The 13295-nt window shown below is 41.2% G+C and overlaps 1 protein-coding gene across 2 annotated transcripts in view; it reads left to right on the forward strand.

The window, feature by feature from the left end:
* The first annotated feature begins 18 nt into the window (after nucleotides 1–18).
* The window catches only part of CAMKMT (calmodulin-lysine N-methyltransferase), a 249437-nt gene continuing 236160 nt past the window's right edge, over nucleotides 19–13295 (forward strand). The window contains exons 1-2 of one of the 2 annotated variants that reach the window (XM_042051660.1): nucleotides 19–607; nucleotides 5982–6148. In XM_042051660.1, coding sequence (XP_041907594.1) covers nucleotides 71–607; nucleotides 5982–6148 — 704 coding nt within the window. In that variant the 5' untranslated portion in view covers nucleotides 19–70. The remainder of the gene's footprint in view (nucleotides 608–5981; nucleotides 6149–13295) is intronic. The other variant, XM_042051662.1, reaches the window with a different exon arrangement.

Genomic DNA, 13295 nt, shown 5'->3' on the forward strand with positions numbered 1-13295 from the left:
CCGCTCCCGCTCCCGCTCCCGCTCCCGCTCCCGCTCCCGCTCCCGCTGCGCCGGGGCGGCCCGGGATGCGATGCCGGGCGGGCGGCCGGGCTCCGGGCGGGCGCTGCCCGTAACCAAGATGGCGGCAGGGCGCTTCAGCTGCCGCGGAGGGCGAGCGCAGCTGATGTCAGCGCCGGGACGCGGAGCCACGGCGGGCGGGCACGGTCCCTGGCGCGGCTCTCCCGGCTGGCTGCCGTGCCACACCCAGTCTCATCTCCTCACGCGGAGGCTACGGCCGACTTGCACTGAGGCGCGCCCGCGCCCCCGCCGTGCCGGGCCTGAAGAGCACCGCACTCCTCGGCTGCCGAGAGTAGCTCGCGCTGCCCTTAACAAAGATGGCCGCGCCCCTCCTCCCGCTCCATCCCTAGCCTGGCCGGTCCCGCAGCCGCTGGATGCTCAGCGGCGCGTCCCCGCCGCCCAAGGCAGCGTTCCCTCCCGCCGCGCCAGCTTCCGGCGCTCCCGCCGCCGCATGGCCGAGGCTGCCGGCTCCCCGCGCCGCCCCGCCGCGGGCAGGTGCGAGGCGAGCGGCGCGGCGGCGGCTCGAGCCCGCTGGCGACTGCTCGGACAGGTAGGGGGAGCCCGCGGGCGGGAGGGGCCGGCATGGCGGGCGCGGCGCGGCGCAGCCTGAGTGCAGCGCGGGGTCTCTCCCTGCTCCTTCGGGCCGGGCTGTGCCCCAGGCCATGGTGCGGAGAATCCCGCGGGCGTACGGAGCGCTGCCCGCATCCGTGAGAAGGAGGTTGCGAGCCTATGGTGGGTCATGTAAAAGGGCTTGTAGCAGTCTTCTTGGAAAAAATGATAATAATAAAAATATATACATGTATATACGCACCCATCGCTCTCTAAAGAGAGGGGAAGTGGAGGGGCAGGCACTGATCCCTTCACTGTCGTGACCGGTGACAGAACTTGAGGGAATGGCCTGGAGTAGTGTCAGGGGAGGTTTAGGTTGGACATTAGAAAAATGTCCAGAGGGTATCTGGGCACTGGAACAGGCTCCCCAGGGAAGTGCTCACAGCACCAGCCTGACAGAGTTGAAGCATTTGGGCAATGCTCTCAGGCACATGGTGTGACTCTTGCAGTGTCCTGTGCAAGGCCAGGAGTTGGACTCGGTGGTCCTGGTGGGTTCCTTCCAACTTGGCTTATTCTATGATTTTATGATTCTAAAGTGTGCCTTCAGTAGATCCCCAAAACTGCCTGTGGCCTGTGCTAAGGGAGGAGGACCAGCATCTTATTGGCACCGCACAGCCTGAGGGCACTTTGGGATTTTCAGGCCATAGTTTGACACCTTCCATCGATGCTGGTGGGGCTGGTTGTCGTAGCTGCTACCTCATTCTTACCCTTTGCTCCCTGCCCCCCAGACTGCCTTTCGTGGGGACCTGGAGCAAGACCCTGCTCACCTGGCATGAAAACTGCATTTTGCTGAGGGGCTGTGCCTGGAGGAGGGTGAGGAGGAAGAAGGGGCAAGCAGTGACACCTGTACTCTGGTGAACAGCAGCTTCTCAGCTGCAGCCTTCCACGCTGTTTTACACCCTTTTGGAGCAGTGAGAGGTTGGAAAGGATTCCTCTCCAGATGAGCGCAGGCATAAAGGTTTAAAAACCCTAGTCTGTTTCATTGTTACTGTTATGGGATGTGAAATTTACAGCCCTAGCTTGAGTGTTTGGTTCTGTGCAGATGGACATCTGGAGCTGCCTATGGACAGCTGTCCCTGAGAGGGTGGAGAGGTGGCGCTGGGTCTGTGGTGGCAGCTGGGTTGGAAGGGGCACCTGGCTGCAGCTGGGTCACAGAGTGGGAGGCCTGAGGATGTCAATATTGCACTTTCTGGTTTCTAAATTTGCGGTTCCTGTTCAACAAGACCAACTTTTGTTTCCAAAGCAGGAAATGTCAAAGTTACTGGTAGGAATATCAGGTTTGTCTTTGTAGGTTTCTGTTCTAGCAGACTGTGTAAGCTGCACTCTGTGGCTATGCTAGCTGTTATTGCTTCTCAACATATACTGCCTTCGGCATATTCCTGTCTCCTAAAATCATATTGTTTTCATAACAATAGAATGGGGTTGTGGAAGAGTGTGTGTAGGTATTTGGGGAGAAGGCTTCTGTTTCTTTCTCAAACTACATGTATCTGTGACCTTTTCCTCTACAGATTCCCTTGGTTTTTCCATGTTCTTCAGCTTTTCTGTTGATTTTTGTATGGTACAATGAGCAAGGATCAATTTAATCTTACTGGTACATCTGAAGTAAAAATCAGTTCTGTGCTTTATGCTACAGTGGTGCTCAGATCTATCTATGGATTGGAAGAAGGTATCAAGCTCCCTTTAAATCCATTTTTAAAGGAGCACTGTCAAAGCATTTCTTACAGTGCTTTTAAAAGTGCTTTTCATACTGCTTATAATAACGCCTTACATGAAATCAGTTCTGTGGTGTGTTTATGTATTGAATTTGCTTTCATTCAATGCACACACAAATTGGTTTACTATGGTAAGGATGCTTGAGTGCATGCTCGCTGATTTAATTAAGAAAAAAAAGCCCTTTTATGAGGTATCCTATGAAGCTAGCATAAAGAATCAGGGGTTTGCATAATTACCTGTGTGTTCTTTATCAATGAAATGTTTTATGTATGTACTGAGTTTGAAGTTTGGCAATATTTTTAAACTTAGCCTGTCAGAATCAAGAAAAGTATTTTTTGCATTTAAAAAAATACTGAGGGAAGTTACCCATTTACTGTGCATTTGTAAATGGCTGGAGTAAGTTCTCTAAGGCTATGTTTTGAGCTCTGCCAGTCTCTGTGGCTGATGGTATTACCCAGTCCATGGTTTTCAGCAGGGAAGTTAGAGAAATAGGCATGCATTAGGTTCCACCCTATATGCACGTTTGCTCCCTATTGAAAGTTTCATGGAATCTATATAAGCTTTATATGTTTATCCTGCCTGTTAACTTCCTCTTGCTCTTCTCACACAAGTCCCAGAATCACAGATTATGCTGAGCAGGAAAGGACCCGCAAGGATCATCAAGTTCAGCTCCTGGCCCTGCACAGGACCATCCCCAAGAGTCACACCACGTGCCTGAGAGTCTCTTGCTCACCTGATAATGTACTTTAACTTCCAGAACTGAAAGATAAAAGCTAAAGTGAGGACAGGCCAATGACACTTTTTTTTTTTCCTGAACAGAAGCACTTCTAAAACAATTTTTCCTCTGTTCCTGCACCTCTCTCTGTGAAGGGTGCCCGTGCTCCAGATCTTTTTCCATGTTTTTGTTAGTCTTGAGTTTGTAAATTGTTTACAGTTGGATAAAACAATTTGGTAAATAAATTATTTGTAAAAATAAATACTATAGTCCTATGGATGATATTTAGAGTGCAGTTATGTGTAGAAACTTTCTTGCATGTACAAAATACCATGTTGCAGTCACTCCAGAGAACTGGCAGAGGTTTGTGGACCATGAGCTGTTATGGAATTTGCCTCTTAGTGCAACTAGGCCTAACACAAGGATATACACAGTTAAATACAGGGGATTTCAGGTGACTGCCTTTCTCCATGTTGTTTGCAGGAGATTCTTTTTTGATGAGTTTTTTTTTTAAGAGATATCAACCAGTTTTAGGTTTTATAAAGAGTCCTAAACATGATCCTAATACTGTGACTAAATACCAAGGGTGTTATAATTGAGATCTGTGATAATATTTTACCAGAATCTTTGTAGGAGACTGTTTGGTGATGAGTTAAGATAGGTTTGTCACCTTTTGTTTTTATCAGTGGATATCAGCGGATTCTATAGCAGCAACATATCTTTGTAGCTTGTTTAACACAACTGTGATCCTTTTTGGAACAGACTTGAGGAAAAAAACCCCTTTGATCCTTATGTAAAAAATACAGATTTAGATATAAATAATGTAACATACTCTCCCTTTGTGCTGTTTTCTCAGTTATACTTAGGGTTTTAAAAGATTTGACCTGCTGTTGTAATTTTCAGATCTCAGACCACTTGATTTTTGTTTGAGGCTGTGGGAGAAATGTTCTTTTGAGTATTCAAATGCTCATGAGATTTTCTGCTAATTCAGAACATGAATTTTACAGAGTGGCTATAAGATGTCTCTGTGCAACAAAAACTGAAAATAGAAAAGTGTTGCCACTGCTGGATTTTTTTTTTCCTGTTAGTAATGGCTTGCTATTGCTTTAAAGAAGTCCCCAGACAACACACTTTTCTAAAAATTAGGTCTTGCTGCTTTTCTTTAGTTGTCAATATAGTCCATTTTGTTTTCAGGCACACAGCTATTACATGAAGGTCTTAATTTTGCTGGTCTTTTAATTTTGTTCTCCTGCTCTGTTTTTTTTTGTGTTTTCTTTCATGTGTGTATTCTTCTCACGTGTTACGGAAGTAGTGTGGACAGCACCCAGACATTTCTAAAACTTTATGGAAAATGCCTGTGCCTTTCATATGCTGAGACCTGCTGATGAAAATAGCTCCAAAAGCAGTAAGCCTGATGCCTCAGACCTGCTGTAAGAAACCAACAGTGTAGCAAATACAATTGTTCTGCTCACATATGTAGTACTTCCAAATATCCTACAAAATAATAGGTCATGGGCCCAAATTGCAAGGCTGTTAAATGTGAGTGCATTTTCAGTTAAAGCATGTCAACACAGGTTGGATACAGCAAAAAAAATCACTGACCCGTGATTTTTTTTGTACACATCCTGTATGTAAAGCTTCTATTTCAAGTTTCATAATTCTGGAGAGCTGTTTCTCATTTGATTTATCTCTAGTTGGCAAAAACTTGTAAATTGCAGTGCTGTCCTACTCAATGGAGCTATTCCTTGTACCTCTATCAATTTATAGTGATGAGTTTATTTTCTGCTCTGTTTTTTTTTAATCCATCACTGGGGACTGCATATGCACCTTAATTTTAAAAATGCAGTGGCAATTATTTATGTATTCTCTCCAATGTTAGGAGAAAGAAGTTAAATCCAGGACACCTCTCCTTCCACATCACTGCCCTAAGGAATAAGTCTTTTTGTCTGGCATGGAAATGCTGGCAGTCATCTGAGCAATGGCACAGCTCAAACCAGATGAGTGCTGGGTTTTCCTGCACAGAGGGGTTGACACCTCACTCCCTGAAGATGGTTGAGGGGAGCAGACTATGCAGGACAGAGAGCCCACGTTTTCGCTTTCCTGAACATGTGTTTTAATCATTTACAAAGTGCAAACGACATTCTGTCTCTGTCTTGAATTCTTCAGTCTCTTAGCACTGAAGTTGGTGCTGTCAGAGTGTTTTGGGGCTCACCTGAAGTCTGGCTCATGTGTCAGTCCCCTTACGGGGGCCTGGGGAATTCACAGTTGTGGCGTCTGAAAGTCTGAGGCCTGGGCCAGGTAGCAATTTTCTTGACTTGGGCAACTTTGGCAGCATCTCTGCAAGTGTGTAGCAGAAGACTTGTAGGCTAGGAAGGAGCACACAGCAGTGTACCAGGAGAACACCCAGCATTCAGGCACCTGAAGATCATGTTTTGGGTTTGTCATTTAAATTCTACAAGAGATACCCTTGTTGTTGTTGTTGGGGTTTTTTCCCCCCTCTATAGGGACAGTGAGTGGGACAGAAATTGCTTAGGGAGGGCACTGCTTGGGCTGTGAAACTTGGTAAAATGAGAGGACAGGGGAGAACCCAGTTTGCCCCTCTGATTTTTGCATGGGTTTGCTGGAACGTGAGTTTAAAAAGCAACTTTGTGTACTTCTAAACACAGTACATTTGCTTTACAGTTATTGAGACGAAATTCCTAACTTGTTCTCTTGACCCCTACCACCAATACCACTGTATTTTGTTCAGGCCTGACATACTTGGTTATTCATAATTGCTAGCTGATAGCATAGCCATTATGGTTTGCCTCTTCACTTAAATAGGCATGGGTTTGTTCTTTTCTTGGAAGTTTTGTTGTTAATGTTTAATTTGTTTTTCATTTCAAAGGTTCTGAGGAAAAAGCACTTGAAAGATGTGCATCTCCAACAAGTATCTGTAAGAAGGTTTGCATCGTTCAATCTCTTTTCAGTAGAAGACCAGAATACAGAAGAGGAAACTGGGACCTGGGTTCAGTATAGAAGCATCTTTTATCCCAAGTACAGTGTCTCCTTAAGGTAACCATAATTTAAGTTTTAAGTACTTTCTAAGATCTTGAATAGGCCTCAGATATAAAACTCATTAGTCATTCTTCCAGTGTTCTGTCTAACTAGGGCATAGTTTACAAATAAACTGGTAAATGTTATTTTTAGTTGTTTATTACAGTAAGCAGCCTGTCTGACTCTTTTTTCTGGTACATTCTACTGAAGTGGCAGAGCTTGAGTGAAAATACTGATGCTTGTAGCTAAAAAATAATGCAAATATGAGCATTTATGTTATATTTTAGTAGCTTTCTGTTTTGACATTCTTCAGCTGTAAAAAAGATATAAAAAAACCTGAACAGAGTTATTTATAGTCTTTATAAAAAATTTTATGACATGATGTTATTAATGATGTTCTAAAAGGGTTTTGGTAATGATCTGTATTTTATTCGGTTTTCTTCTTAGTGGTTCTTGTAAAACTCAATGATAATTTGGAAGCTGGTTTTCAAAACAAAAGGATAGAAAAATTTCTTCTTCCTACAAAATAATATATACTTAATGAAGTAATCTTTTTTATATTAGGGCAGGTCATTTGTATTAAAGAAATTGACAATAAAAAAGTCCATGCACAAACAAACCCACAGAAACCTGACTTACCCCCCAAAAAACCCTCTGAAGGAATGAAAGTGAATTCTCAGTAGCTTTCTTTATAACTCCCATTCATTGCTATGTTTGTGGGATTTTGGTTTTGTTTTTCTTTTCCTTTCTCTTGCTTTGGTCTTCTTTTCCATGTTCTGTTTTCCATGCGTGTGTCTACTATACTTGGTTTGCCTCAGCAGGTTTGCTACAGTAACTTAAGAATCCCTGAATTGATACTTGTTCTGCAGCTTCTACTTAGCTCTCTGAAGGTGGAGGATTTTGCATTCTCTGCACAGTGGAAGATGTTCTGGAGAGCCCAAATCAAAAAGTGCATTTTTGTTTACCTGGAACTTTAAATTAAGGTCAATCTTAGAAATTAATATCTAACACAAACAAGTGGCCATCGTTAAACTGCAAAATTTTCGCAAGGTTTTAAAATGAACCAATAAGGAAAAACCAAACCATACTAAAGGAGCCCCACAACACTGCATGCAGATAATTTTAAATTTGCATCTGGATATAAAATCAAGAACAAAATTCTTTAGAGCTTTATAAAGTTTTAATTTTCCATTTTCCAAGCTTATGCTCATTGATGTTAAAAGGGTTCAAAAGGAAACTTTTCCATTGGAAAACTGCTATTTTTAATAGGAGTAGGTGCAGTGTTTTTCCATGTATAGACTTTTCCTGTAAACCACCAGCGAATGCTGTGGACTAATTCAAACACTGACAGTCTACATAATGCCTTTGTGCAGTGTCCCTATTCCTTGTTTCTAGGTCTTCAGAGGCACATGGGGGTAGGAAACACAAGGTGTCTAGGGAGTATTTGGGCTGAACAAGGCTGTAGTCCCTTACAGTGCAGCGCTGAACTCTAGTTCACTGCCATGGGTTGCAACACTGTCACTTACTTGATTTACTTGCTCTGGAGTTTTAAAGTAGGAGATGAGCTAAGGTTCACCTGTGCTGGTAGTACAAAAGCCAAGGGAATGTCAGACTGATCCTGCTCTGACATTTGATAGTTGTGTACTTCTGTTTCCACCACTTTCTATGCCAACATTTTATTTGGTATTATTTGCCTAATAGTAGTTTCACTGATTATAGGACACAGCTGAACTATAGCCTATGAACAAGCATGTTTATTTATGCATTATTTTATTATGTTTCTTTAATCTTGTTCAGTGGAAATGTATAGTTTCTGTGCTGGAGCAGGCTCACACTGCCTTTCAAAAATTGAATATTGAAGAGAATAGGGACATTGTCTTCTGGTGGGGATATTTATTTTATGTTTTCTCTGCATTTTGTTTCTTTCCAAAAGATATTCAGTGACCTCTCAAAATGATAATCACTGATCATTTTAGGAATAATGATCAGAACTTGCTTAGTCTTACACTTCTGTATTAAAACGTTTTCTCCACTCTGAGGCAGTGACAATAGATAGAGTATACTTATTATTTCAGAATATTGCAGGAGGTGAAGAAGGGAAGGAGAAAATACCGTGGTTTTTTGCCAGGAACAAAGTATAAATAGACTGCAACAAAATCAACTTTACCATGAGTCCGTGTTGAATGAAGTCTCTTCCCTGGTTTTGCAGAAGCAGTAATTTAGGGGATAACATAACATTTAACATACATAACAGAGCAACAGTTCTTCGTGCTGAAACTTACATATCTAGAAGATAAGAAATCTTGGAGTAAGTGTTCTTGGATCTTTGAGAACTGAGCATGTGTTGGAAACTTAAGGATTCTCTGTATGTCTGACAGTCTTCCCTTGGTTCTTCTCCGTCCACTGGCAAAATATTATTTATAACAATATTAAACAGCAGAAACAACTTTAGCAAGTTAACAAGAGCATATTATTAACAATAACTTCAGTCAGGTACATCCAGAACAGCATGCATGAATAGGAGAGCCTTTTTATATCTTTTTATCAGGAAAAAAAATGTTTCTATGGCCCCTCTAAAATCTTGACAAAAGTGCTTTTGAATTTCCATCTACATTAGTTTTCCTTATGCATTAACATCTTCTTGGAAAAGCTCATTGCATATGTTCGATGTTAAAAGGGTTGTCAGCTAATATCTTGACAAGGCTAAATACTTAAGAAAGTTCATAAGGTTGTTAGTGGCTTTTGGCAAAGAGTATAAAGGTCAAGCTATATCAGTTCAAGGGCTATCAAAACTGATCAAATTGTATATTCAGATATGCTATGACCTAGCTGGAATTACTGCTCCAGAGGGGCTTGGTTCCAGTTTGTCAGGCAAATAGAAGCTTTTGTAGGAACTACTAGTCATGTGCATGCTTTTCTGAATTTTGTTGTTTTTGCTATTTCTCTAAGTAAACTCAAGCTGGATTCACATCTCAGAAAGAAGAGCTTCTGCCATGTTTTTCTGTTGCTAGTTTATTTTTTCACATCATTCTTAATAACAGATCTTCCAAAGCAGAAAGTCAGAAGCCCCAATATACGACAGTTTTCAGCTTAAAAATTTTAAGCTAAATTCAGGTGCCATTTTGAATAGATGCTTGAAGTGAAACATCATTGACTCATTTAAAAAATTCCCATAACTCTTCTGGTTAAACAGTGATCTCCAGTGTGCTTAAGAAAATGTAGGTTCATAACACACGGTGGAAAGTGGTCTCTTGAGCTTTGTTTAGTTACTAAGTTGCTTTACAGTAGCTCTGGGGTATCAAAAGGAGTGTCTGATGAGTGTGGGGTTTTGTTAGCAGTGAAAGTGTGTCAAAATGATACTTCTTGTGTTAGAATCCAAAACCTCATTTGATTAGTGTAGTCTCATCTGGATTTGTATTGTACTTGATGTTCCTACACACTACATCCTTGTCTTGATGATGTTAATTGAGCTTTAGCTTTTCTGACCTGAATCCTGGATGCTCAGATAATTTCTGTGTGTTCCTCACGGGCTACTTGACTTTGCTTCCACACTCTGTAGGTTTCTTTTTTGTGTTTGAATTTGTCCAGGAGCATCTTGTTCATCCACATAGGCCTCCTGGCTTTCTTGTCTGACTTCCTCTTGGTCAGGATGCATTGCTCCAGAGGTGATCCTTGGATATTAACCACTTTCTTGGGCCCCTCTTCCCTCCAGGACTTTATCCCATTGTGTTCTACCAAACAGATCCCTGAAGAGGCCAAAGTCCGCTCTCCAGAAGTCCAGGGTAGCAAGCTTGTTGTGCACCCTTCTTGCTGCACCGAGGATCTCAAACTCCGCCATTTCATGGTCATGGCTGCCAAGGCTTCCTTGGACATTCACATTTCCCACCAGCCCCTCCTTGTTGGAGAGAACAGGGTCCAGCATAACACCTCTCTTTGTTGGTGCCTCTTGAAAAAAGAAGCATTTCAGGAACCTCCAGAAATTTTTATGCCCTGGCGTGTTGTCCCTCCAGCAGATATTAGGGTGTTTGAAGCTCCCCATGAAGACCAGGGCTTGTGAATGCACGGCTGCTCCTCTCTCTGTCTGTAGAGGCTTCATCTACTTGGTCTTCCTGTAGCAAACCCCCAGTATAATGTCAGCAGTCCCTGCCCTCCCTTTAATCCTGACCCATAAGCTCAGCTGGCTCCTCGTCCATCCCCAGGGGAGCTCCAAGCACACCAGCTTAACATAGACAGCACCACTGTTTCCACATCTCCCCTGTGTTTTTATTCATAGAACTTTCAGGTGTATTTGTTGGCTTTTTTCAAGTTCTATTTAACTGTGGCAGTATTTCACTTTGATGTTAAAATATTATGCATGTGCTGAATATGTATTTTCTTAGGGATAGAAGACATATGGTAAGTAAATAGAACAATTTTAAAATATTTATTTAATACTGCCTTTCTAAATCCTTCTATTCTTAGTCAGGAATGTGGTTTTAATTTTGAATTTTGTACTAATAGTTTTAGCAATGAAGTGATTATAGATCATAAAGATGCAGTGTCTCATTGTGGAGATGGTGCCTGCCTTTTAGACAGGAACATTATTCTTTTATTTGAGTTAGAAAAGGAGCAATCAATATCTTCAAATGTTCTATTTCAGGATATGGATTTGCTTTTAAATGGTAGTCTCATTTTACAAAAACAGTGAAGAAATAAGTTATTTCTGTGGTAAAATATTTTCCATTGATCAGTCATTTGCTGTTTCAAATACTAAAGTGCAGAACTGAAAAGAACAATGTCAGCAGTTTACTGGAAGGGTTAAATATTTGTAAAAGGTGTTAAGTGTACTGTGCAAGATGTCATGTCTTTATTCTGAATATGAATGAACCTTTAGATAAAAATATGACAGAAACTATTAGATGATTCTAGACCTATGGTTTAGAAATGAGGGGCATGCACAGACACTACTTGTATGTGGCAAGTAGTGTGTTAGAAGATGATATAGGACTGAATTCCATTGGCCATTCCTCTTGTATATTTCTGCTAATAACATTTTGAATTTTTCATGGCTTTTTATTTTAGGGATAGAGATCAAAAAAAATGAAGTGGATTTCAAGGAATATTGCCTACTTCTTATAGACAATTTATGTGGATATGACAAATTGCTTTCTTCTTTTATTTCATGCTAAGAGACAGTGTGTGAATTTAGCAGCATAAAGGGTTGGCCCCAGGAACTGGAAATGGAGGAAAGAGATGAAAAGTGATTTGGCAACATAATTCTTTTGTTCACTGATCAATCTATGATTGTTCCATCATATTGCCCAAGATGTGTGTATTTGTAAAAAGAACTGTAGTCAAAGAAGCTTTGTTTTGGTTTCTTGCTGTATTAAGCTGTGATCTAGAACTGGAGTGAAAGAGAACTTGACTTGTTTTGCTGTACTCTGGCCCAGAAAGGACATCTGATCAGATAGCAACGTTTGCAGATAACTCTGAGGTTCTTAGTGGACCACAGTGACAATTGGTGGTGATATTCACCAAGCCTGTTTGTAAAGTACCCTTAACAGAAACATTTTACCACTATCCCATCTTTCATTTTTCACAAATATACTTTTGTGTGTAGGTTAATAGTGTATGGAGATGTGCTGTGTTTGGTTTTTTCCCTTTTCAATATTACATGGAAATGTATTCTATCTTAGTTTTTGTAGATTTTTGAAGTGTATACAGGCATGTACTTACTTGTATTATTTTTTGTCACTCAGTATAAGAATGAAATAAAAGAAAAGAAGGAACTTACTTTTGTTTCATTATGGCTTATGAAAAGCATACCTTAATAGGGACCTACTGAAGGGTGTTGTTTTTTTTTTTTGTACTATCCATAGCTATTTTTATATACAGGTAAAAGTCTGCCACTTGTGTTACCTGAATTGGAGAGGAAGGAGCATTGATATATTTAAAGATTGATCTCACTCTCTCTGACTTCATCCTAAGTTGATTTATTTGTAGTCCAGAATAAGGAATTCTGCTTTGCTTTGTATCAGGAGAAACATGAGTTGAATTAGTTTATTGTTCATAGATTTGTCTTCTATTACTCACTGCCTCAGCCACAGAATTTTTTGCGTATTGTACCTTGAAGACTTATTATAAGAACATGGTGAATCAGATTAACCATGCCAGCCTGAAATTCACTTTTTCCATGATGCTTACTTGTGCTCATTTGAAGTACTTTGTTGATCTCAGCCACCAGAGCTTTGAACTTCTTTGAAGTTCTTTGAACTGTATGACATCCATGACATGTTCTAAAGCACCGAATACTAATGTTCTTCTGCATTTTGAGATCTCTGTAGAAATTTATGGGAATTTAAGGGCTGGGGTTTAATCCCAAGCTTCTGTGATTCCTTTCCTTGACTTTCATAATTCAGTGCACGTGACACTTAAGACTCTACGTGTTTGTCAGCTGCACTGTGGAAAGCTGTGATTGTGACAGGCATTCATGGAAACCAGATGTGATGTATCTTGGCAGTTTTCTGTGGGTTTGGTGATGGAGGAGCAGCTGATGGGATGGGACAGTGAAGCAGCAGCTGTTTCGGAACTGCTGAGGATGTATGTGCAGAGCAGTGGATCCCAGACTAGAAGCTCTGTTTTTTAGGTGCAGGACTGAGTAGCACAATATTTGTGGCAGAATTTGGGGTTAGAGAATACCTGTATGTACATGTGCATGTAACTTTTATTCTATGACTAAAGCCTGTTATGGAAAAGAGTCAGGGAATAGCTGGTGCAGAGTCTGTCTGCAGGCTCCATAAGTACAGATCTCCAAATGGAGAAACATGGCTATTGCTGTTTGGAAATGTGTTTTCCTGAGCTCTCCCTTTCACAAGTAGATCAGCTCTTGGCATGTTGCTTTCCTCAGTCCTAAAACTTTCTCAATAAGAGATTATGCTCAATTCCTCAATTTTTGGTTTCCACAAATTTTAAGCAGTTTTGGCCAGTGCTGTGGTTTTATCATTTCTCCTTTTTGTGTTTGCCTACCTTTTGACCCTTAAGTATGTAAATTCTATTATTTTCTAAACCAGGACACTTCACTTCTGTTTTCCTCTCTTCATTCTGTTGAACTCCTGGTATTAAATTATTAAATTTTTCATCCTTAGCTTTGTTTGCTTCACTTGGAGAGTTACATGATAACCTTTAG

Source organism: Corvus kubaryi, unplaced genomic scaffold (genome assembly GCF_017639235.1).
Source record: "Corvus kubaryi isolate FWS band 111438036 unplaced genomic scaffold, C.kubaryi_AGA036_p1.0 76, whole genome shotgun sequence".
Lineage (NCBI taxonomy): Eukaryota > Metazoa > Chordata > Aves > Passeriformes > Corvidae > Corvus > Corvus kubaryi.